Source organism: Crotalus tigris, unplaced genomic scaffold, assembly GCF_016545835.1.
Source record: "Crotalus tigris isolate CLP2741 ecotype Arizona unplaced genomic scaffold, ASM1654583v1 scf7180000018229.695902, whole genome shotgun sequence".
In the NCBI taxonomy this organism is placed as follows: Eukaryota; Metazoa; Chordata; class Lepidosauria; order Squamata; family Viperidae; genus Crotalus; species Crotalus tigris.
This window is the reverse complement of record NW_024096895.1, coordinates 666250-689765: the sequence shown is the minus strand read 5'-3', so window position 1 is coordinate 689765 and position 23516 is coordinate 666250. Positions and strand designations below refer to the sequence as shown.

Genomic DNA, 23516 nt, shown 5'->3' with positions numbered 1-23516 from the left:
AGGAACGAGTTGTCCACTTCTCAGGGTTGTCTGCTTTGGGGAAACAGAGTTGTCATTCCCACCTCAATGAGGACTAGGATCTTAGAGTCCCTCCACGAGGGTCATCCTGGCATTGTTCGTATGAAGGCTCTTGCACGCAGCCACTTGTGGTGGCCTGCTTTAGATAAAGATATTGAGGCTAAGGTACACGCATGCCACATGTGCCAACGATCTCGCCCAGATATGCCCCAAGCTCCTGTGCATAAATGGGAGGAAACACAGTCCCCATGGTCTAGGGTGCACATTGACTACGCTGGGCCCTTTCAGGGCCAGTTCTTCTTGGTCCTTGTTGACAGCCATTCAAAATGGCTTGAGGTTGTACCTGTCTCATCCACCACCACTGCGAAGACTATTCAGGTACTGAGGGGATTTTTTGCTGCACACGGGCTTCCAGATGTCATCGTGTCTGACAACGGCCCTCACTTCACTTCCTCCAAATTCCAAGCTTTCTTACAGGCTAACTGATTCTTCTGGCCGCGTCTGCGCCTTTTTTCACCCGTCCATCCAACGGTAGGCTGAACGCATGGTGCGCATTGCAAAGGACTCAATTGAGATACCACCTACATGGACTCGGCATCACAGGTTGGCTGACTTTTCTCCTTTCTTATCGCACCACACCGTCCACTTCTACAGGGAGAAGTCCAGCTGAACGTCGTTGGGGGCGCCAACTTACTACTAGACTTGACCGGTTGCATCCGGCCAGACTGCCTTCATCTACCTCACATCCTAGGGCACCTAGACAACTACTTGTGGGTGCCCCGGTTTGGGCTCGCAATTACGGGCATGGTCATACATGGGTCCCCGCTTCTGTGTCCAGGATCACAGGTCCTCTCTCCTACGAGGTTGCCCTGGACCAACGGTCGTGTCCTGCGTCGGCACATCGACCAACTCCGCTCTAGGTGGGACTTTTCTGATGAGACTCCTGGGTCTTTTCCAGGGGGGGAGGGGGACCCTTTGGAGCAAAGGGAAGGGCAAGAGCTACTGCCCATCTCCACTGAGGGAGCCACAAACGGCCCATCCCAAGATTCCGCAATTGCTCCGAAAAGGAAGTCATGGAGCTTACCCACACACAGGCACTCACGCCTACTCCAGCCAGGGAGTCACCCCGGGGGCATACTCACTTTCCACACACATCACACAGCACTCCAGCAACGGAGGATACCCGGGGGCATCCCAACAATCATTCCCCGCAAGAGAACTGGCACACAATTCCCAAGGTTGGCCTGACCTTACCCCAAATCCTACAGGGGGTCAAACATACACAGAGCTAGTCGAGGAACCAAGTCCCGACTACAACAACCCTAGCACAAATCAGGGAACACCTGAGTTTTGGGAACGTACAGAAACCCACACGAGCCCGAGCACAGAATGGGGTTCAGGGAATGGACAGCCTCCTGACAGGTCTTGGACTGACCTAGGAGGTTCTACAGAGATGCCCAGCAGTGGCGATCACTTCAAGGGGCCTGAGGGTCTACAGCTAGGTAGGACAACCAGGTCACAAAGCAACAGAAGCCCTGGCCTGACGAGCCCGGTGGGCAAGCAAGCAGGCCAGGCATCGGGGCACAGTCCTTGGAAGACACCAGAGCACAATAGAGAGAACGGCCACGCCTGCCTCCATTCGGTACTTATGCGCGTACCCTAGCTAAGAAGTCACAGTAGAGTAAACCAAGGAAATGCTCCTAAGTACCTATAAGATACATAACAGTTGCTGGCAATGCAAAAGCCATAAACAGTGGGAGCACGTGTGGAGCAAATTGTCGTATAAATAAATTGTATTTTGGTAGTAGTTTTAGGCCCGGGGGAAGGGGTGTTATGTCCAGCCTTGCAAACGGCTCGGGCGTTTGCCAGCATCCCGGTCAGGTGCAAAATCTGCCGGGACCAGACAGGCTGTCGCCAGCGCCGTACGCATGCGCGGGTGCTGGCGCAGGAAAAGTAACCCATTTACCCGGGAGTTGCCTATATAAGAGGCTGCGAGGCGTTTGGGCGAGGCTGAAGCCATCTTCCTGTAAGCTGAACGCTGAATAAAAGAAACTGAGAACTCCAGCTGCTTCTCGTGTCTGTTTCCCGCCACGGACTCAACACTATATTCTATGCGTACAGGGATAGTTCAACTTTTCACGTATATGGAGAAAAGCAGTGGGAAAGCCTCTTCCCAAAGCTCACCTAATATGTGAATGCAGGAGGATAACCTCTCAAAGTAGCAAATTCTGTTGAAGAAGTTCCTTAGTCCCCTTTTGCTTCACCAGAGAAATGAGCTGAATAATAATTGGAGAAAGCCATGTTCTGCTGCAGGTTGGAGGAGTGGATGGATGGATGGATGGACGGACAGATAGACAGATCTATTTGTTTTATATGTTACAATCAAAGACAAAACAGAAACAAGCAAATCCAATGATAAACCTAACCAAAGATTGTATGCTAAAACAGTATAGTGAGTACATTAAAATACATGTATTTAATACAATTACTACACTATTAAGTACTGGACACAACTAGTAATTAAACAGAATTTGGAGACTCTTCTAGATATTTCAAATGGCCTTTCAGCTAATAATATTCTCTGTCTCTGAACTACCATATTTATGAGTTACTAGAGGCAATATCAGCTCAGTTCACTTAGCCATATAAAAAGGGCAACCCAAAATTACAGGAGAAACAGATTCTATTTCCTATATAGTGGACATGATAAATTCACTTGCTTCCAACAGTGAGGATGGCAAAACATTAAACCGAGCAAATGTAAAACGTCTCCTATGAATTAGATAAGGAATATTAACTACATAGTTGTCACAGAAGAACGTTCTTCCAAGAAGACCTCTCCTTACAAACAAGGTAGGGTTGTATTTCAGTTATGCTGAATATTGTTCTTCAGGACCCATTGCTCCAGCTCTAACCAAACTATCTTGGTTAAGCCATAACATTTTAAACCTAGATAAATATGTGGAAAGAAAAGTCTTCATTAGGGTCCAGTCCAAGCTGGGAATAAACAAAATGGAGACTGCTTTAGAAAGAAGATTGTAGTTCATTAAAGAGCAGAACCACAAAACATGAGGCTCTGACCACATGTAGCTGGAGGTGGTGGGTTTTTACACTGTCTTGGGCTTTGTGTTTGGAGTTCCTGTGGCATGAACTTTGACCTGATGTTCAGTGTACCTTTCTGGGGGCTATTAAGAAAAACTGGGCCTGCTTCTCTGCCTTTAAGATCCTTTGGGTAAATATAATATTCTGCCTTTTAATATTCCCAAAATATTTCTTTCTCTGGGGCTGTGTGTGCTGTCCTTCTACAAATACTTACTGTCCCAGAAGACATAAAACTATATTATAAGTAAAGGAATCCAAAGAACTGCCATCAAAAACAAATCTGAGAATAATATAAAATATTGTTATTAAATGCATGCTCAGTGCAGACAATACTAGATTCTGAAATGGCCCTCTTCATTTTTAATGGCAAAACCAGCATCCAGTTAGTTGTTTTTAAAATCCCAAAATTATTCTTAGGGTAATTGATTCTTTGTTTTAAACTTTATTCAACATGGCCTCTGGAGTGAGACCAGCATGCATGGGGTACTCAAAAGCAACAATGATAGAAATTAGTGCTACGGTACGAAGTCACAGCTGAGTATCACAGGTAATGATTTCCATTTTGCAACAACTACAAGTGAGTTGTTTATCTCCCAGAGTATCTGTCTGGCCACTTTGATTGTGCAGGGTTGGGGCACTCTGGCTTCCTTTGACTAAACAATTAATCTATTGGGACCCCAGGCACTCTCCTTCATTCCCTCCAAGTTCTGGGTGTCCCCCACTCTGGTGTTGTTTAGAAGAATGACGAAAACCTGGCTCTTCATCCAGACTAGAATGAAGTGAAACTCTGGGTAAGATTCCCCCCTCTCCCATTCTTGCCATATTTTACCTTTTTTTCTTCCATTGATTTTGTTGTAAGTTCTTTGTTTTGATTGTTATGAGCTGCCCAGAGTTGTTGGGAATCAGGAAGCGTACAAAATTAAAAGTAAATAAATCTGCCTGGCAGAGCATGGAAACTATACTGTAAAGGAGAAGAGTGACAGGTGATTCTCTGCCACTACACTTCACTTCATTTCACAGCCTTTCCCCTTCCTAAACTATCAGCTGTCAGTTGGGGCAGGTTTGCCAAAGACCACCATTCCATTCCCTTTTGATTTGTATTGAACCAAGGGTAGCTAATGCCTTTGAGCCTTCCTCCACCTCTGAAGGATATCAGTGAGAAAAGCCAGCAATTTTCTGAAAAGACCATGCTTGGCAGAAATTATTACTCCAGAGCAGGGGTGTCAAACTGCCGGCCCGTGGACCGGTTTCATCATACTGAAGCCACGCCGACCCCATTGCCGACAATGCAAAAAGAGTCACGACACGCCGCAACACGTCACGTGACATGGGGAGTTTGACACCCGTGCTCCAGAGACTTCAGAATAATTGAAACTTTCCATCACCATATCTTCCAGTTCCTTTCAAAGATCTGCAACAGCTTTGGAAAACATCATCCACATCTTCTCCGTGGTTGGCTGAATAACAGTGAGGAAAGTCATTTATTTGTTGCTCCCTTTATTATACCTGGATGTTCTTAGTAACATTGCTGAGATCTTTCATTAGAATTTTTAAGCAGAAAAGTGCCATTCCTGCCATGCCATCAAGATCTTAAAGCATCTGAATCGTGTCTGTTGGGGCAGAATTTCAGAAGAAAGAGGTTGTGAAACTAATGAGACCAGATTCATTTTTGATTGTATTCATCCCTCTGACATTTCTCGAGAAATGGCATTCCTTAGAATTATGTAACTTCTCCCTCTTTGCTTTCTACTTCTTGACTGGAGTACAGGAGTCATAAGTACTCAAAGAAATTGATTTGATAAACTTCATACAGCTCTGGCCTAATTTTTCCTACTAAAAAGGCGTGCTTAACTCTTTACCACCTTCCCGATATCTATCACAAATTATCCTTCTTTCCAATATTTTTTCCTCCTGGAGCTTTCCATGTGTAGTATATAGATTTTACATCAATGGTTCTCAACCTGTGGGTCGGGACCCCATTTGGGGTCAAACGACCATTTCACGGGGGTCACCAAACAACGCAGTCCGCCATTTTTTCCCCTTTTCCTTAGCTGTGCTACTCCCTTTTATTCTATTGGCTTTTGAAAGCCAATAGAATAGACTCTCTTGAATAGAGTCTAATTCTATTGGCTTTCAAAAGCCAATAGGAATTGTCCAGGCTGTCTCTGCCCTGCTGAGCCCGCCAAAAGTCCCATTCTGCAAACGGTGCTGCACCAGTTGAGTAGTCCTTGACTTACGACCAGTTGGGGGTCGCGGCATTAAAAAGGTTGAGAACCACTGCTTTACATGGAGAAATGAGCTGAACGGAATAGATGAGCTAGGCAGCTGAAGCAACATATAGCAGTGTCTTTCCCCTTTCTTTTCGCATTCTAATACCTTTATTTTTGGAGATCCTTCTCATCTGAAGTGAGATGTGTGCATCTGAGGAGAAGGCCTCTGAATCCTGTCACTACTCTTGGAAAGTACTCTTAACAAGGTAGGTGGAAGAAGATTTGGGTCTAGGAATTTCTGATAGATCTCTGGGCATAACCGCTTATATATAATATCTATGTTAAAGCCCACTTGTTAACTATTAAGCCTGGTTTTTTGATCATGCTCAAAATAACTTTGGGCCAGGTTATTGGCAATTCACCTTCACTCAATTACAAACTAATTCTGACTTCATTTCTTCCACTCCTGCCTCCACATAGTAACAAACAGCCATTCTTAGAGCTGTTGGGGAAAGTGCCTAGTTGCAAAACTGCCAACATGTTGGTGATGGTTTATTATTTGTTGTTCACAACAATGGGTTATTTCTAGCTACTTGATTATGTGGCAAGGAGTTGAATCTTTTCTTACAATCAAACCAACTTACCTTCATGTTGGTCTTGTCTTCCAGTTTTCCAAAATCATCTTGTCAATTAGAAGCTGATGTTTTGTTCTTTTGTATTTGGGCAGTTTCCTTTCTGCTCAAGTGGAAACAGCTTGTTTTTAATTAGATGCTGTTGGACTGCATTAGCTACCCCATCAGTTAGACCATGGGTGTCAAACTGACGGCCCAGATGCGTCAAGTACAGGCCACACCCATCCCAGCTCCACAAAGGCAAAAAACGTCATGATATGTCACGATACATCATGCGAAACGATCAAGTTTGACACTCGTGAATTAGACACTTGAAAGTTGATAAGCAAATAAGTGACTTGCAATTGTTTGGTGCTTCCTCTTTTGTTGGATCTTTCATTATCAGATAGATTTTGCTAGATGATAACCAATCTTCAATTTCACCTCCTTGTGCTATGTTGTTAAACTGCTTGGTGACAATGAGTGTAGGCCAGTCAGATGTTTCAACAAAATCATGTAATTCATCTTCACTGGGTGCTGACCAATTCTTGATCTTCCTTGCCTTTTTCTCTATCATTTCTGCTGTTACTACAAGTTCTTTCATTTCAATTTCTGTTTTGTTCTTATCCACCTTCTGTAGCCAGGCTCTACTCTTATTGAATTTCTTTGGGTTGTCCCATAGCTGCATCCAGAACTGCACTGTTTCTTCTTTGTCAGGTGTTAACTGGTTCAAAGCAATCTTTCCACTGATGGAGTGGAAGATTCAAATGGAGATTCTTTTTAATTTAATAGAGCTTTTAAGCTTCTACCTCAGCCTAGCACAGGCACATTTGTTTTATTTAGAATTCAGGAGTACTTAAGAGGATAGCACCGCCAAATTATTACGTCAATTATTAACATGAAGTGCTTTCCTGTAATCTGTCTTTTCTGTGTCTTCCACAACTTTCAGTTCTACACCACTAGCAATCACTCTCCATAAGCTAAAAGAAAATGGCCTAGATTTGAAGCAGCAATCCTGTTTTATAGGGCCACTTCTTTGGGACCAGTGGTTTCCAGGGTCCCATGGACTCCTTTTCCACCTCTGAGGATAGCCTTCTGAAAGAGATGCAGCCACAATTCATTATAGCCTCAACAACAGCTGTGGTCCCAGTGTTACTACCCACCTGTCCTCAAAAAGGAAGCAAAAGGAGATTTGACCACTTCCTGGAGAAATGAAATCCAGAGACCATGTTAAGAACTTGAGAGCTCTATTTTAATCCATTCAGAACCTCTTTTCTTCTCAAGTCTATAACCAGAAGCCATGTATGGCAACACATTAAGCAGGGAAGCAGATCTTCCATGCAAGGTTTGGCGTTCTCTCCCTCCTGAGCCTGCAGAGCAGAGTGGACTCAGCAATGAAGGTAATTGAATTAAAACCTGGTTGTGGAGGGGGGAATGTGATGTGGCACACTCCATAATGTACATAATGAGCTTCACTGGGTATAATGTTGGTTTGTAGATTGCCATCTATATGGAAAATGTATCTAAAGCAGGACTAAAAGAACTGAATATGGGATCTGATTTGATCCTCAGTTCCAGGATGGAAACGGAAGGCTGAATGGAAATCTGGGATGAAACCACAATCTATTTAGAATAGTCCGACAGAGAAGAAGACAAGATTCCTGTACTTGTAAAAGTTATGTAGAAGGGAAAAAAATGCTCTAGAACCACAAGCTACTCTTGTTGAAGTTGCTTAATATTTATTGCTGTTAAGAATGTAGATTCTTATCCTCTTATGCATCTTTTCTACGAATATCCCCTTCGAAGATTCACTAATGGTTTATTTAGCAGGACCGTTCCCAGTGTTAAGTTGTGGTCTACTCACCCATCCTTGAGTCAGCAGGAAAACTATATTGACAAAAATGCACTGCCCCTATTCTGTGAATTGCATCTATTTTGACTCAGTGCCAAATAATGCTTTCCTGATTATGCACTTACAGCACAAACCAAGAAGTGTTACTTAAAACAATTGATTCCTTTGAACTGGTTTCCCTTCTAACATCTCAGATGGTGACAAAAGATTTATCATGACAGTGATATGGGAATAGCTCAAGTTCAGCAAATATGAATTCCTGTGCCTTTTCTCTTGATAGACTAAGTGCTGGGAAGTGAATGAGATCGGATAGGCAACCACACAAAACCTCAGACAGTCATGCAAAAGCTGACTTGGCTATTTCCAGGACTGAGAAGATGGTAAAGCAGTGGAGTGTCATTAATCTTTCTTGTCTGAGCAGGCTCCGAAAGAAAGAAAGAAAGAAAGAAAGAAAGAAAGAAAGAAAGAAAGAAAGAAAGAAAGAAAGAAAGAAAGAAAGAAAGAAAGAAAGAAAGAAAGAAAGAGAAAAGAAAGAAAGAAAGAAAGAGAAAAGAAACTGCTCAGTTTCTAAAAGGAAGCCAAATGTATATTGTAAGGATAAGGAAGAATAAAATCAGAAATGTAGTGTGTTGCTTGAGCAACAGAGTTAAAGGGTGGCATCTAAAGAATTCTGAACACTTTGTGCACAAATTTTCATAATCCCAAGTTTAGCTTATTCCATTTGCTTTTATAACAGATTATGATAACTGCAGCGCAGAAAGTGACTATGACAGTATCTCGCTACCTTGTGAAAGGAAGACACCGGCTAAACCGTTGGATCCTGATATTCAGGCTGCTACTGGTATGGAATCTGTATGAGTAAATCTGTTTATTTCACTCAGTCTTTCCTTCCTGGAGTCTTCAACAGAATCCAGCCCCAGCTATGGCAATAGAAAAAGCTGCCTTCACTCTCTTAGATGTTTTGCTACTGATTGGCACATATTTTGCTGAACATAAACAGTAGTATAAGGATGCTTAAATAATTGTCATTTGGATATCAACATCATGAATTCAGAGAGTAAAATTGGAATTGCCAGGCCATTGCAGTGTCACTGTAAACAACTAATGAAGTTAGGCTCACAGTTGTTTTTTCCATTCATCACCTTTCAGTTTCTTATTACCTTGCAGATTCAGAGGGGGAAAAGTCAGTCTGAAAATATATTAATTTTTATGCACATTTGACCTTAGAAAGCACATTTTTAGAGATGCTATTTCAAGCTATTTCTTCCTATTATATTGTGCATATGTTTCCTTTTGTTTGAGGCTTTTAAACGTTTTAAACATTCCCATTTTGTGTGCAATTTTGAGCTACAATTGCACGGCAAAATTCTGAAAAGTAAATTGTGGCATACAAGTGTTCAATTTATATATACAGTCTGTTTGACAAATGCTTAATGTTATATTCCGTTACTCTAAAAATGGAAAGTAAACACTTTATTGCTTGAGATTTGGTGCCCTCTCTGGTTACTATTCATATGGAAGGAAGAAACAATATTTACAGAGAAGGTTCTTTCTACAACAGACTTTCTAGATCTGTTACAGGAACAACCTTTTTCGGTTAACTCAATGTTTTAAATTCAAACAATCTTTTTGAATTCACTAACCGAAGGCTCTAAAAACAATCTGCCCAAGAGAAGTATTGTTCTACATCTAGCCTGATGTATCATCCTGCATTTTCCCAAACAAAGGGGTTCTTTTCTTTCAAAATCTCTAAACTTATTCACACTATTGTAACACTGAGAACCTCAGTCATATTTGCAGCCCCGTGAAGGCAATCTGATTTACACTGAAGTGTTACCAAGGCTCTAGTCCTACATGGGGCTTATCATCTTGTCCATGAGATTTCAATGTCCTAGTGCTGTGATGGCGAACCTTTTAAAGACCGAGTGCCCAAAAACTGGCCCCGCCCCCGCTCCGCTCCCACTCTGCCTGCCCGCAGGGCCACTCACTGCCTCCAGGGCCCGCCGCAGATTGCCCAAGCAGCCCAGCAGTGTCATGCCCTCTGCCTACGCCCCGCAGCATCAACTGTGTGCAATGGGGTGTGAGGGCAGAGTCTCTCCTCCAGAGGAGCTGCTAGTGTGGAGGGGTCACGGGAGGAGGCAACGCTGGGGCAATGGCACATGTGCCCGCAGAGCGGGCTCTGAGTGCCGCCTCTGGCACGCGTGCCATAGGTTCGCCACCACTGTCCTAGTGTTTATGCGTCTTCACACCTGACCTTCCTTCACTCCCAGCTCACTGCTCACAAAGGATTCTCTAATGCAAACTTAGCATTTTATCAAGTTTGCTTCGATATGTTGGTCTGGACTTTTGCCGTTATGTCACCATAATAGCAAGGTTTACAGTAGAAGGTCTTCTATGGGCAGGTTTCTTACTACATCACCAAGAACATGGACCTATTGAGAGTCTTTCTTTTACTAGCTATTGGGATGCAGTAGTTAGAATGCAGAATTGCAGGCTAATTCAGCTCACTGCTAGGATTTCGATCCTGACTGACTCAGGATCTGCCTCCCATCCTGTTGAGGTCAGTAAAATGAGGTACCAGATTGTTGAGGGCAATAGGCTGACTCTTAGAGAGGGCTGTAAAGCACAATGGAGCGGTATATATGTCTAAGCGCTATTGCTACTTTTTTTCCTTTTTTTTTTTTTTTGCAACCCAACCCCACCACAGAGCAACCTTTCAGAAGTTGAATTTTGTTTTTGATAAGATATTGGATGAAGGTAGATAATGCACACAGCCAGGTATGTGGATTGTAGTAGGAACAAAATATTAGCAAGTTCTTTTCTTCTGTGGAAGGTGAGAAGAATTGTGTTAATTCATAAACCACACAAGCGGGGGATGGAACCAGTGGCATGAGAATAAAGAATATTTAACTGCTGACCACCTTCAAGGCAGCATGAACACTGACTGACTGATGTTCCCTACTAGCTTCAGATTAAAAAAATGTACACATACTGGGATAATGGTGCTATGGACATAATAACCAAACAGACACAAGTGCATTCCTGTAAACTTCTGTGAACGAAGCAGGGTGACCACACAATTAAACCTTACTTGTTTTTGGAGTTTTAATCCAGACTGTATCAATTGTGGCACTCTTTCCCTGCAGGTCCATCCATCTGTTCTCCAGCCCAATGGAAAAAGTACTGGAAAAGAAACCAAATCGGTGTACTCTTGATCCTCACTGGTATCTGCTTCTTCCTTATTGTCCTCTTCCTCCTCCTCTCATGTGAGTGAGCACCAAAAACTAGTGAAGCAACTCCCTCTCCATGAGATGAAAGCAGTGGGGGGAGGGCAATGATGTTCAGTGGAAAAGAAACAGTTGTTGTGCTTAAACACATAAGGGATGGCATCAGCAAGCTGGAGGAAGAATGAGTACCGTATTAATCTATGGACTCAGCACCTAAGGATGGCTTTCTCAGATTGTTCTTTTGCCAACTGGTTTTGATCTACAATCCATTTCCAGCATAATTCCTGCCTTTCGAAACTAAATGGGAAATATTTCATAACCAATTCCATTAGCACAGTCTTAGTTAACACAGTGCAATCCCAGTGCTGAACATGAGCTGGCAAAAAATAGCCATCATGCAAACGCACCCAGATTATTCTCAATCACTGCTCTGGCGCCTGCAGACACAGAAGTGTCCTCCAACTGCATATAAGAATACAGTAGAGTTCCTGAAATTAAATTTCTTTCTTTTTCTTCCAGATACTTCAATACTTCTAGAACTCAGGTCGCTAAATTTGAACTCCACAAAAGAGGGCTGTGATGCTTCCCCAGCACCATTCAATTTCACAGAACTAGAGACCAATTTTATAACCAAACTCAAAAGCTTAGAACAACGATTTGATGAGAAGAGAAACATCAGCCTGCAGAAAATGGAAGAACAACTACTCAGAATAGAAATAAAATTAAATATACTACAAAACTGCAGAGGTAAATATGAAAAATCAACATCAGGAAAAGCAGTAAGAGACCAAAAATTCATATACAAAAGCCTCCATATGCGTGAAGAATAAAGTAGTAAGGAAGTTTCAGATTTAAGTTATAGGAAACCTAATGTCAGGTTTCCACAGAAAAATCTCTTTGACTAGGGTTCAGATAACCAACTAAACCCAAACATATTACAATATGGTTTAGTGTATTGTGTGAACCCAACCAAAATCAGGTCACATTATTTCTCTGAGAATTAAATACATTTTACAGCCCAATGCAATATACAATATATAGTGATAAGTTTCATTGTTTCAAGTAGCTTACATTGCTCTATTTCTACACAGGGCAGGCGGATTGACATAATAGTCTAGTTTTCATTTCACAAACACATTAACTCATTAAAAAAATATTAGTGATTTAGTTCATATACTCTTCAAAGATGTTATGGGGTTTCCACTAACAGAATCTTCTCTGTGGGGTTCAGATTGCACCATTGGTCCCTCCACACTCCATGCCCCATCTGATTTTTTGTTTATTTGCACCTATTTTTGGAATGGTCTTCTCTCATTGATTGAAGCATCTACTTTTGCATGCTCTGTGACCTCAGCCATTAGAGACTATTCACAAATAATTTTAAACTGAATCAAGACTTTGTGGAAAATATGCAATAAACCCAGCTTCAATGTGCTCTCAAATTCCATGAGCATGAATTCATAAGATTCATTCTTCTGGTCAGTATCACAATGGCCTTGGAAATATCTACAGATCTTATGTCAGAAGTCTGAACTTCAAAGAGAGAAGGGGGAAGGGGGAAAAAGCTGTATGGGAATTGCATTTGATAGAGCAAATGAAGTTTGTGGTGCAAGTTCCTTCACCAATCTTTGTTATGTCATCTACCTTTGGTCCAACCAACAAACCAGGAATGGAAAGCAATGGAAGAATTAATGATGAAAAGAGCTACAAATGTTAAATCTTCTCCTCTTTCATCCTGCCAGACTGTAGAACATTCTGTTGGTGAAGTCCTATTGAATTATCATTTTGAGTTTTTTCTGTACACAAATTAAAATGATTAGAATTTAAAATATGTCTCTTACAAGCACAGGATTCTGACCAATGAAATTTAGTTGTAATCAGGGACCACTCATAATTAAAAGGAAATTATTTGTAATCTGATTCAGCATCTTACATAGGTTACATAGAAGGAGATTATTTAATTTTTGTTTTAGCCAGGTTGAAGAGAGCTCTCTGAGAGAGCTCTGAGGCACATCTTCTATCATGTTGAAATATGCATGTGTTGTGAAGGAAGACTGCAGAGTGCAGACTCAAAGGGAAGAAATGAATGTCTGTTGGCTGGAGAAGCACTCCCCTCCCCTCCAATGTTCTTGCTGTGCCTCTGGAACAAGATGGATCAAGATGGCATCCTGGATAGCTGGAAGGAATCCTACCCTCAAAAAAACATATCCTAAAATGGGTTTCACATTTTGCCTTCTTTTTATATAAAGTTTAGTATACTTCTGGCAAGATTGTTCTATCTCACAAGGAGGGATTATTAGTCCCATATAATCCTAAGAATCTTATATATAACATTTGGCTAGAGGGTGGCATAATTGGAATTGTTCCATTTCTTATATTTTTATCTTTTTAATTGCCAGAAAGACAAGCAAGGTTGAGAGTCTCTTGGCTCTATCACAACCCAGCATAACAGGGTGGAGTTCAGGTGAGGTACTTTATGGAATTTAGGTCATGGCAGTGAAATCACCAGTGCTTTATTACAAAACAGGAGACATGACTAGAATATGAAAAAATTTTCAACCTTTCACCCTCTGGACTCAGCAGTCCGCTATAGCAGGGGTCCCCAACCTGTGGGCCGCAGCCTGATACCGGGCTGTGGCCTTTTGGCCACTGGGCCATGGGAATGGCTGGTGAGTGCCCACATGTGTGTGCACACCGCCCACTCGCGCTAGCACCACAGTGCGGGTGCTAGTGGCTCTGTTGCACATGTGTCAGGCGGTAGCGCTGCTGCCAGTGTCACATGGGTGCTAGCAGCCCATTTGTGCATGCACAGTGGTGCTAGCAGCCCATTTGTGCATGCACAGGTGTGTGCAGCTTGCTTGGACATGGGTGCTAGTGCTGCCATTGTGCATGTGCACGTTTGTGCAAGCACGCATGGGGGTGCACACGCACACACATTTCCCTGCTCCTCTCTTTCCCTCCAGAAAGGTTGGGGAGCTCTGCACTATAGTGTTGAGTAGAGAAGCTAACTATCACTTTCTTTTCCGTCTCCCTCATGAATAGGTGTGAGTGGGAATTAACCTCTTTAATGTCAGTTCTGCTTTACCAAGAAAAATAGGAGTAAAGTAAAGAAAACAAATGTCTTCCCACCTTCATTATTGTAAATATAAGAAATTCCTCTTTAAATATAACAAATGATCTCTTCTTCCCATATCCCATCCCTCACTTACAAGCAGATCCTTAAAGAAGCATATTTTAGTCATAGTATCAGCCATTAAATGCATTAAGAATTACTAGAAATAACATCTATTTAACCTTGATCTAATAAATCAACTTTATATTCCTCCCTTTCTCTTCTAACAATTTTAATCTTTATGGTTCCATTCAAACCATATCATAACATTTAATTTCATTTCTTCTTTGTCCTTTCTCATGAGATTATTTAAAACTTTAGCAAGTCTTTTTTATAAATCCAATGTAGAAAAATTATTCAGGTCATTTTCTTGGTTTATTGTTGGTATCTTCCTTTCAATTATTAAAATATCAGCCAGTTTCTTTTATATGTCCAGGGTAACATCCTTTTCTTTTTTCCTGCCGTTCTTTTAAATCCACTTTCAACTCAGTCTCTCTCTTATCAGGTAAAACCTGTTCCTCTTTCAAAATATCTTTTAGACAAAGTCTATCCTGTAGAGGCAGATATCACTGTTGACATTGTTAATATTAATTTCTGACATTCCAGTGCTAGAATATTTTGTGCCATTCTGTAACTGTAAGTCAAATTTATGTTCCTCTCTTTTAATTGAAATCTTTAATTCTTTCTAGTGTCCAATTTTTAAAAAATCTTGTTTTTTTTAAAAAAATCAAAACAAAAACACTTTCACACAGGAGGGATTCTTTATAGTTAGTTTTATATTAATTCCAAAATCTTATTTCAAATTTATCTGGGCCCTTGGTTGATTTGTAACTGTTTAAAATCAAAGTATTAATCAAATATTTGCTGTTTATTAAAAAACAAAAGTTCTTAAGTTTGTAGTTAAAATTTTCTTTCATCGAGGATTGAAGGCAAACTCTTCCCATGTTTTCAGACCTCATTCCAAAAATGTCTAATAGATGAAAAGTAGTTAACAAGCAATTTCCAAATGTCCTTAGAAAATGAAGGATGCAAGCTTAGTGCTCTTTTTAAAGTGATGGCCAAGGTTTGAGCAAGGTGATTTAACTCCTCATCTCTCAGTGCTTAAAACCTTTTGCAAACTGCTGCCTTGCAGTTTCCTTGCAAGGACCACCTGTTTGGAGTACTTGTGGGTTCTCTCTGGTCCTCTCCCTTTTTCAGACAGATACGAAGAGCTGATCTACTCACCAGCTCTTCATTCTTCTATCCCGTTGCCAGCTCTACTTTTCATTGAACCATCTTCAATCAACCATTTTTATTTCTTCCAAGAGTCTCTGCCCCCATTTTTAAAACAATTATTCTGTACAACTTTTCTGTTTCAGATATTTCATGGCAGAGATTTGAGACAAATGCTTACTACTTCTCTGACACAGAACAAAATTGGGAGATGGCAAAAGAAAAATGTGCTGAGCATGATTCTCACCTTGTCATTATTAATACCAAGAAAGAGCAGGTAAACTGTACATATTCCTGCAAGGAATAACTTTATTCTTTTCTTGTATATCTTCTTTGTAGTACAACTGCCACATCTTAACCTTTTCCCACTGCTTGCCTCCTGTGGAGAAGCTGCAAAAGGAAACCAAGTATCGGCACTTTAGTTAATAGCACTTAGCAATACCGTAGTACTTAGACTTATATACTGCTTCACATAGTAATTATTATTTAAAAACTTGACTTTGTGCCATGCTCGTATATAAATACTTACCAGTAAAAAAATATTACTAATATTATTTTCATTTAGGCAGGAATTCCATAATCAGGACTAATGCTGTTTTGTCCTTGCCCAATGCTAGTTGTGTTTATATAGATACGATGAACCATAACTACATTTTAGCTTTGTGCATTGTGAAAATCAGTTTGGGTTGTTAATCTATATTTTAGTATATACTGGATTAACCGAGTCAACTGTGCTTCATTAATCATAGCTAAGTGCAACCACAATCTCTTCTTCCTCCATTTGTTCAAGCGCCTCTTCCCAGTTTCTGCTTCTTTTGCTGGACACCACTTATATTGATCTACAGGTAGTCCTCCACATAGAACCATTCATTTAGATACATCAAAGTTACAACAGTACTGAAAAAAAATTGATTTACCACCAGTCCTTGCAGTTACAACCATTGCAGCATTTGTAGTCACAGGATCAAAAATTGGACACTTGGCAACCGGCATGTGTTTATGCATTGTCCTGGGGTCACATGATCATCCTTTGTGACTTTCCTAGCTGTCTTCTGACAAGCAAAGTCAATGGAGGAAGGTGGATTTGCTTAAACACCATGTGATTCACTTAACAAACATAGAAAAAAAGTTTGTAAAATTGGGCATGACTCACTTAACAACTCCTTGCTTAGCAACAAAAATGCCACTCCTGGTTGTGATCATAAGAAGAGGACTGCCTAGTAGTGTTTTTCTTGACCAAAAATATTCTGGGTCCATACAAAGGTATTATTGGCATTCTCTGAAAATAAAAACAATTGGCAGCTACAGGGATTTGTTTAAACACCTGTTTTATCTGCCTAGAAAGACAACAAATGTCAGCTACATCAATATGGATATTAGCCTGGTTGGGGGAAACAACCTCACAGATTGTTGTTGTGGAGAAACTAAAAGGAGGAAGAAGTATTATGTATGTTTGCTGCCTTGAGTTACTTATAAAGTGTTGGAATAGAGTTTTCTTGCATTTTTATGCTCCAGTATGGGATGGAGAAAGCATTGGTTGCAGTCTCATTGTAACCACAAGATAATGAATAGGAGTAGTATGGCCCTACCTGTCATTTTGGGCTTCTTGGTGACTTTTAATACCTTCAACCATAGTATCCTACCTGGACAATCAGGTTAGAGATTGTTCGCACTAGTACTGCTGATGTTACCTAGTTTGGGCAATTAAACATCTGCAAGAAAACAATCAAGCTCAGATGTCTAAGGGGATTCTCAGTCATCCAGGTCATGGTTATCCCAAAGGTGCATTTTCAAAAGGCAGCTGGACTTTCTTTGTTTTTCTTGAAGACATTTTGCTTCTCACCCAAGAAGCTTCTTCAGTTCTGAAGTTCTGCAGTTCTGAAGAAGCTTCTTGGATGAGAAGCGAAACATTTTATAGGAAAAACAAAGAAAGTCCAGTTGCCTTTTGAAAACGCCCCTTTGGACAACCAAGCTCAGAGAGCACCCAGGACCCCTCATTGTTGGCACTGTTTGCAGAGGTTCCCCCTCTTTCTCACTGAGCACTTTCAGACAGAAGTAATGGGGGATGAGAACTCAACCCATTGGTTATAATAGGTAGGTGTCACAGGGGTCAGTCCTCCCTGTTTAATGCTTTAATGCTGTTTAATATTTGCATGAAGTCAGCGTATGAGTTTTCAGGAGCTTAGGGTCCATTATCATCAACATGCTGGTGATACTCACTTTTACATTGCCACCCTGAGTAAAGAGTGTCAATATGAAAGTTTGGATGCAAAAGACAGAGATTGTATCCATGTAACATAGAACTGTTGTTTGCACATCAAGATTTGTTGTCAACTCCAATGTTGATCTGCCTGTAGTAATTCATGCCTTCGTCACCATTTAGTTGGAGTACTGCAATGTATTTTATATCAAACTGATCCCAGTCTATGTAGAAACTCCACTGGTAACTGATCCAGAATGTGGCAGCTCACATACTTACTTGGTCCAATGATGGAAGCATGTAATACTGATTTTGTGGGCCTGCACTGTCTCCAGTCTCCAGAGTCTGTCTCCACTGATAGTGGGCCTCCATTGCCTCCAGTTTCCAATCTCTGGAGACTATTTAAGATCTTTCAGATAGAGGCCAAGCGAGTAGGACCAAAAATTAGAAGGCACTTCATTTCTGTGGCAGCACCAACGTTCTAGAATGGCCTCCAGATAGAAATCAAAGTCATCCCCCCCTTACAGACTTTCAGAAAACTATTGAAAATGGAACTATTCTGGAAGCATTCTCTTAATTTAAGCATTGCACCACTTTTATTTTTTATTCCTGTTTGCTTCTTGTCACCACTGAGGCTTTCTCACATTATTTCTTTAAAAGTGTACTATGATTTGTTAGTATATTGTACGCTGTGTAAAATGCCAAAAATGCAAGATTATCTTATGGTACAAGAGATAAATAGATAGACAGACAGACAGACAATTTCATTTGCATGACATATCTTTTCACCTAGGATTTTGTGACTCGGAATTTAAAATCCTCCATCTGGCTTGGCTTAACTGATACCGAAGAAGAAGGAACTTGGCGTTGGGTTGATGGATCACTACCAGTAGAACGGTATGTGTGTGTGTGTGTGTGTGTGTGTGTGTGTAGATGATTAATAGATAGTCAGGGATTCTAAGAGACACACAGATTAGAAATTTGCTTACTGAACAATCTGAAATCATACTCTAATTTAGCAGCCCCCAACCTTTCTGGCTTGGCAGCCCAGCGGGAGGGGAGAGAGGGGATAGTTCCTTGAGAGTGGCGGACGTGCACAAACACACACAGCTCCATTTGTGTGAGCGGTGGGTGCACACGCTTGTTGCTCACGCAAAGGGAACTTCGCGCATGAGCCCAAGCTCTTATGCTATGGAAAAATGGATAAGATGACTGGCAAAAACAAAAGGAAATACTCCTTCAACCAGTATTTAGTTTGCAATACTATTCAAGTTATTGATTATACTTTGGTGTAATACCATCTCCCCAGGCAGTATAGATTCTAAATAAAGGAAGATATGATTGCAATCAGCAGAATTTAAGAAAACACTAATGAATTCTGCCTCGTTTTCAGGAGCTGGAGACAAGGTGAACCCAATAATGGTGGGCAAAAGGATGAAGATTGTGCTGTCCTATATAAAGAGGGAAAGTGGAATGACATTCGCTGTGATACACATGTTAAGTTTGTATGTGAGAAGGAAAACGTCTCTGTGTATTGACTTTCCTTGTATGTGTCTCCTAATCCAAGAGGGTTTTTCTTTTCCTAATTTGGTACAGAATTCCCAGTATAATATTTATATGGGTAATTAAGATCAGCACATGTTGCCTTGGTTATTTAGTAATTCTGTTTAAGCAGGACTTTTAGTGATAGCTCATATATACGGTATACCTTTCATAAAGTTTCTTCTCATAAAACCAGTCCTCTGCATGAAACAACTTTGTTACTTGTTCACTAAGACTGTTTTCAATATCACTATAACTTTGCTGAAATGCAGGTAGAGCAGCTTGGTAGGTGAACATTTAAAGTAAAATAAAAATTGCTGTATTCCCTAAAAAGATATACAATTCCCTACCCTCTTTTTTAAAACTCCAGATTATTTTACACTTTGCTATATATTCCCTAGGCTTTATTTCAGTTGACAGAGCCATTTAGCAAAGCCATTTGGATTCTGTGTCTCCTACAGGTATCTTATTGTTCTGATCTAAGGAGCATCACCTGTAGCTTTTGATGGGATAATCGCACAAAAATAATCTTTTTTAAAAGTGCCAACACCATTGACAATGCTTCATGGGAACGGTCCTCCATTTTTGATCCAAGATTAATTCTTAAGAATAGAACTGTGGTGGTGCAGTGGTTAGAATGCAGTATTGCAGGCTAATTCTGTCAACGGCCAGGAGTTCAGTTCTGACTGGCTCAAGATTGACTCAGCTTTCCCTCCTTCCAAGATTGGTAAAATGAGGACCCAAATTGTTGAGGGCAAGAGGCTGACTCTGTAAACTGCTTAGAGACAGCTGTAAAGTACTACAAAGCAGTACACAAGTATTGCTCGACTTACAAGAGTTTATTTAATGACTGTTCAAAATTACACTGAAAAAAGTGATTTATGACTATTTTTTACACTTATGACCGCTGTAGCATCCCCATGGTCACATGATCAAAATTCAGATGCTTGACAACTGACTCATATTATGACAGTCAGTGTCCTGGTTTATGTGAGGTTTTGCAGCCTTCTGACAAGGTCAATGGGGTCATTCCACGTCAAGTGGTCTGATTTCAGAAAAGTGCCCTGCTCGACCATCACGGATTTTGATGAAATTTTGTGTGAACACGCACACATGTCCCCAATGAACATTGGTAAAGTGTTATGTTTGCCGATGCAATACTTGGGGAGATATAGTCATTTGTTTGACCCCATACCGCAGCCTTCTACAGTATGACTGAGATTCCAGCAACTTTGAGACGTAATATCTCTGGCAATATTTTGTTGAGAGAAACAAAACTTGGCCATCTTGTACAACCTTTTGTGCTCTATTAAACAAAATAATAAACACATTTTCACAAGAGATCTTCATCTAGATAATTTGGAGCAAAGTTGGCCAAAAATATTGAGGCTCAAAAAAAAGTTTAAAGTTTGGCTTTTTATATTTGCGCATAATAACTTAGCAACACAAGGTTTTCAAATATAAAATTTCATTCTCCTACTGCTTTCCAATAGTTTACAAATTGAGTGTAAAGTTGACAGTTTTTGTAAAAACACCAAAAATAGGGTATTTTCAGCCCGCTTTTACAAAAAAAAAAAGACCTTTTGGAAACTCTTGTTAAATCGTTCTCATTAGAAAGGGCATGTTTCAACCCGCCTAAAAAAGTAGGATTGGTTTTGTATCGCTGATGTATAAAGCCCTAAAAATACGGACAAGGTTGGGGACATTGCTATGGCAACATCACATGTATTCTATTATTTTTTTTGCCTTGTTTGTTTTATATAGACATCATTACTACTATTATATTGTGTTGGTCCATGGTGACATTGTCACTATCAGTTCAGGCACTTGAACCAGCAACCCCGTCGCCATAGGGGGCATGCCTGATAGCTGTGCAACACCAGCCATGGGTGGGTTTCTTGGTTTAGGATCCCAAGCCTGTAGTTTGGTTTCTTCCTCGAGGTTCCAAAGCCTTGTGTGGCTGCAACCCATTTGACAAACAAAATCACATAGCTAAACATGGCTGTTGAAAGTCAATCTAGCCACGTCCAATGATTTAACAAAACTAGCGAAAACTAATGTGAAGCCAGGTCAAAAGATTTGTTCCAAGTGTAAAGCCAAATATGTTTCCATGGTCCAAAGCATGGCAGACTCTTTGTCTTCAGGTGACGAATTTAGCAGGATGTGCCCTGGCAAAAAGGATTGTGTTTCCGTTCGGCTTGATGGCGTCAAGGTTCACATTCAAAAGCAGTTGCTACTGTGCAGTCTTGAAAGAACTGCCATATTGAAACAAATATGGTACTGAAATTGGTTTCTCCAAATTCTTTGAACTCAGACCAAAGCGGTGTGTCATTGTGCCTCAAGCACACATTCTGTCTGCATCTGCACCATTCATCAAAATATTAAGCTTATGCTACAAGGTGCCAACATTAAAGAGCACTACAAGCTGCTCATGGGAAAGGCAGTTTGCGATCTGAACATCAAAGATTGTATGTTGCAGTGATGCCAAAACTGCCCTGGTGAAGAGGCACTGATAGTGCATTTCGATGAAATATTTGAGCATTGGGATTTGGAAGAATCAATATAATTCACACAATGGGTTCATACTGACCGCGAAATGCTGGAAACAAATGTTCTCACTGTTGATGGCTTCATCGAAAAACTTGCTATCAAAATGTGGAAACTGACAGGCCACCACTTTGTTTCAAAACATCAAGCGAATATTTGAAGTCCCTGAAAGCTGGCCTAAAAGAAACCAAACTGATTGTACTAATGGATTTTGCGGAGAATTACTCGTTTGTTGTCCAAGATGCTGCTCAAGGCTTTCACTGGGAGAATTCGCAAGCCACAGTGCATCCATTCGTCGCTTATTATGTCGATAAAGATGGCGTGCTGCAAATTATGTCAATTGTTGCATAATTTCTGATCCTATGCAACATGATACAGTTTCCGTGCACCTGTTTATTCGGAAGTTGATTGAGTTTTTGACGACTAAAATGAAGATTACAAGAATATACTACTTTACTGATGGTTCAGCGGCGCAATACAAAAATTAAAAAAATTTCGTCAGTGTGTGCATTCACAAACAAGATTTCGAAATTGAGGCCGAATGGATTTTTTTCAGCACGAGTCACAGCAAATCACCATGCAACGGAGTTGGCGGCATGACTAAACGTTTGGCTGCTCAAGCCAGCCTCCAGCGACCATCAACCAACCAAATACTGATGCCGACAGATCTGTTCAACTTTTGCGACAGAAACATTCACGGAATTAAATATATATACATTCTGAAGGAAGAAATCAAAGAAAGCAGGATGCTGCAAGAAGAAAGATGGAGAATTAGAGAGCACAATAGCTGGCACAAGAAATCATCGCCAGTTTGTGCCAGTTGATTCAAATTCTATTTCTGTCAGCAAAGTTTCAAATGACAAGATTAACTTTGTGGCCAAAATGTCCAATAGTGTTGATCCAAATTTAAAATTGGCCGACATATTTCCCGGTTGTTATGTTGCCTGCATTTATGACAAAAAATGGTGGGTAGGCAACGTCATGGAAATTTCGATCAAACAAAATGATGCGTTGATAACATTTATGCATCTGCGAGGCCCTGCTCATTCATTTTATTGGCCTGCAAGACAAGATGTTTGTTGGATTCCAGAACCACATCTCATTTGCGTGCCTCCAGCACCTTCAGTTATGTCATCAGGTCAACAGTATCAATTCCTAAAGAACGTGGCGCGTAAATTTAATAATAAGCGATTGCTGGAATTTGGCAGTTCATACGAACAGTACGGACTTCGGCTTGGGAACCATATAAGATACCCACTTTAAGCTTGGTTCAAATGCCTGAACTGGTAATGACAATGTCACCATGGACCAATACAATAGTAGTAATGATGTCTATATAAAACAAACAAGGCAAAAAAAATAGAATACATGTGATGTTGCCATAGCAATGTCCCCAACCTTGTCCCTATTTTTAGGGCTTTATACGTCAGCAATGAAAAACCAACCCTACTTTTTTAAGGGGGTTTGAAACATGCTCTTTCTAATGAGAATGATTTAACAGAATTTCCAGGTGTTTTTTTGTAAAAGCGGGCTGAAAATACCCTATTTTTGGTGTTTTTACAAAAAACATCAACTTTACACTCAATTTGTAAACTATTGGAAAGCAGGAGAATGAAATTTTATATTTGAAAACCTTGTGCTGCTAAGTTATTATGCGCAAGGTTCCACGTTTATCATACCTTTCCTTCCAGAAATATAAAAAAGCCAAACTTTAAACTTTTTTTTGAGCCACAATATTTTCGGCCAACTTTGTTCCAAATTATCTAGATGGAGATCACTCATGTTTATTATTTTGTTTAATAGAGCACAAAAAGTTGTACAAGATGGCCAAGTTTTGTTTCTCTCAACAAAATATTGCCAGAGATATTATCCTCTCAAAGTTG

General features: G+C 40.5%; 1 protein-coding gene across 1 annotated transcript; it reads left to right on the top strand.

Moving 5' to 3' along the window:
- The first annotated feature begins 7209 nt into the window (after positions 1 to 7209).
- On the top strand, positions 7210 to 20632 carry LOC120310608 (C-type lectin domain family 4 member E-like). Its single transcript, XM_039349196.1, has 7 exons — positions 7210 to 7341; positions 8530 to 8634; positions 10940 to 11059; positions 11540 to 11767; positions 15491 to 15621; positions 18338 to 18441; positions 18938 to 20632. The coding sequence occupies exons 1-7, from the start codon at positions 7242 to 7244 to the stop codon at positions 19080 to 19082; spliced, it is 933 nt and encodes a 310-aa protein (XP_039205130.1). The 5' UTR covers positions 7210 to 7241; the 3' UTR covers positions 19083 to 20632.
- Positions 20633 to 23516: the final 2884 nt, after the last annotated feature.

What these genes read in the sequence shown, in the direction of transcription:
- LOC120310608 (XM_039349196.1), top strand. Translation starts at nt 7,242, where the DNA reads ATGTATGGCAACACATTAAGCAGGGAAGCAGATCTTCCATGCAAGGTT. An exon ending in TGATATTCAGGCTGCTACTG is followed by an intron (nt 8,635 to 10,939) that starts GTATGGAATCTG and finishes CTTTCCCTGCAG; the next exon opens with GTCCATCCATCTGTTCTCCA. An exon ending in TATACTACAAAACTGCAGAG is followed by an intron (nt 11,768 to 15,490) that starts GTAAATATGAAA and finishes TTTCTGTTTCAG; the next exon opens with ATATTTCATGGCAGAGATTT.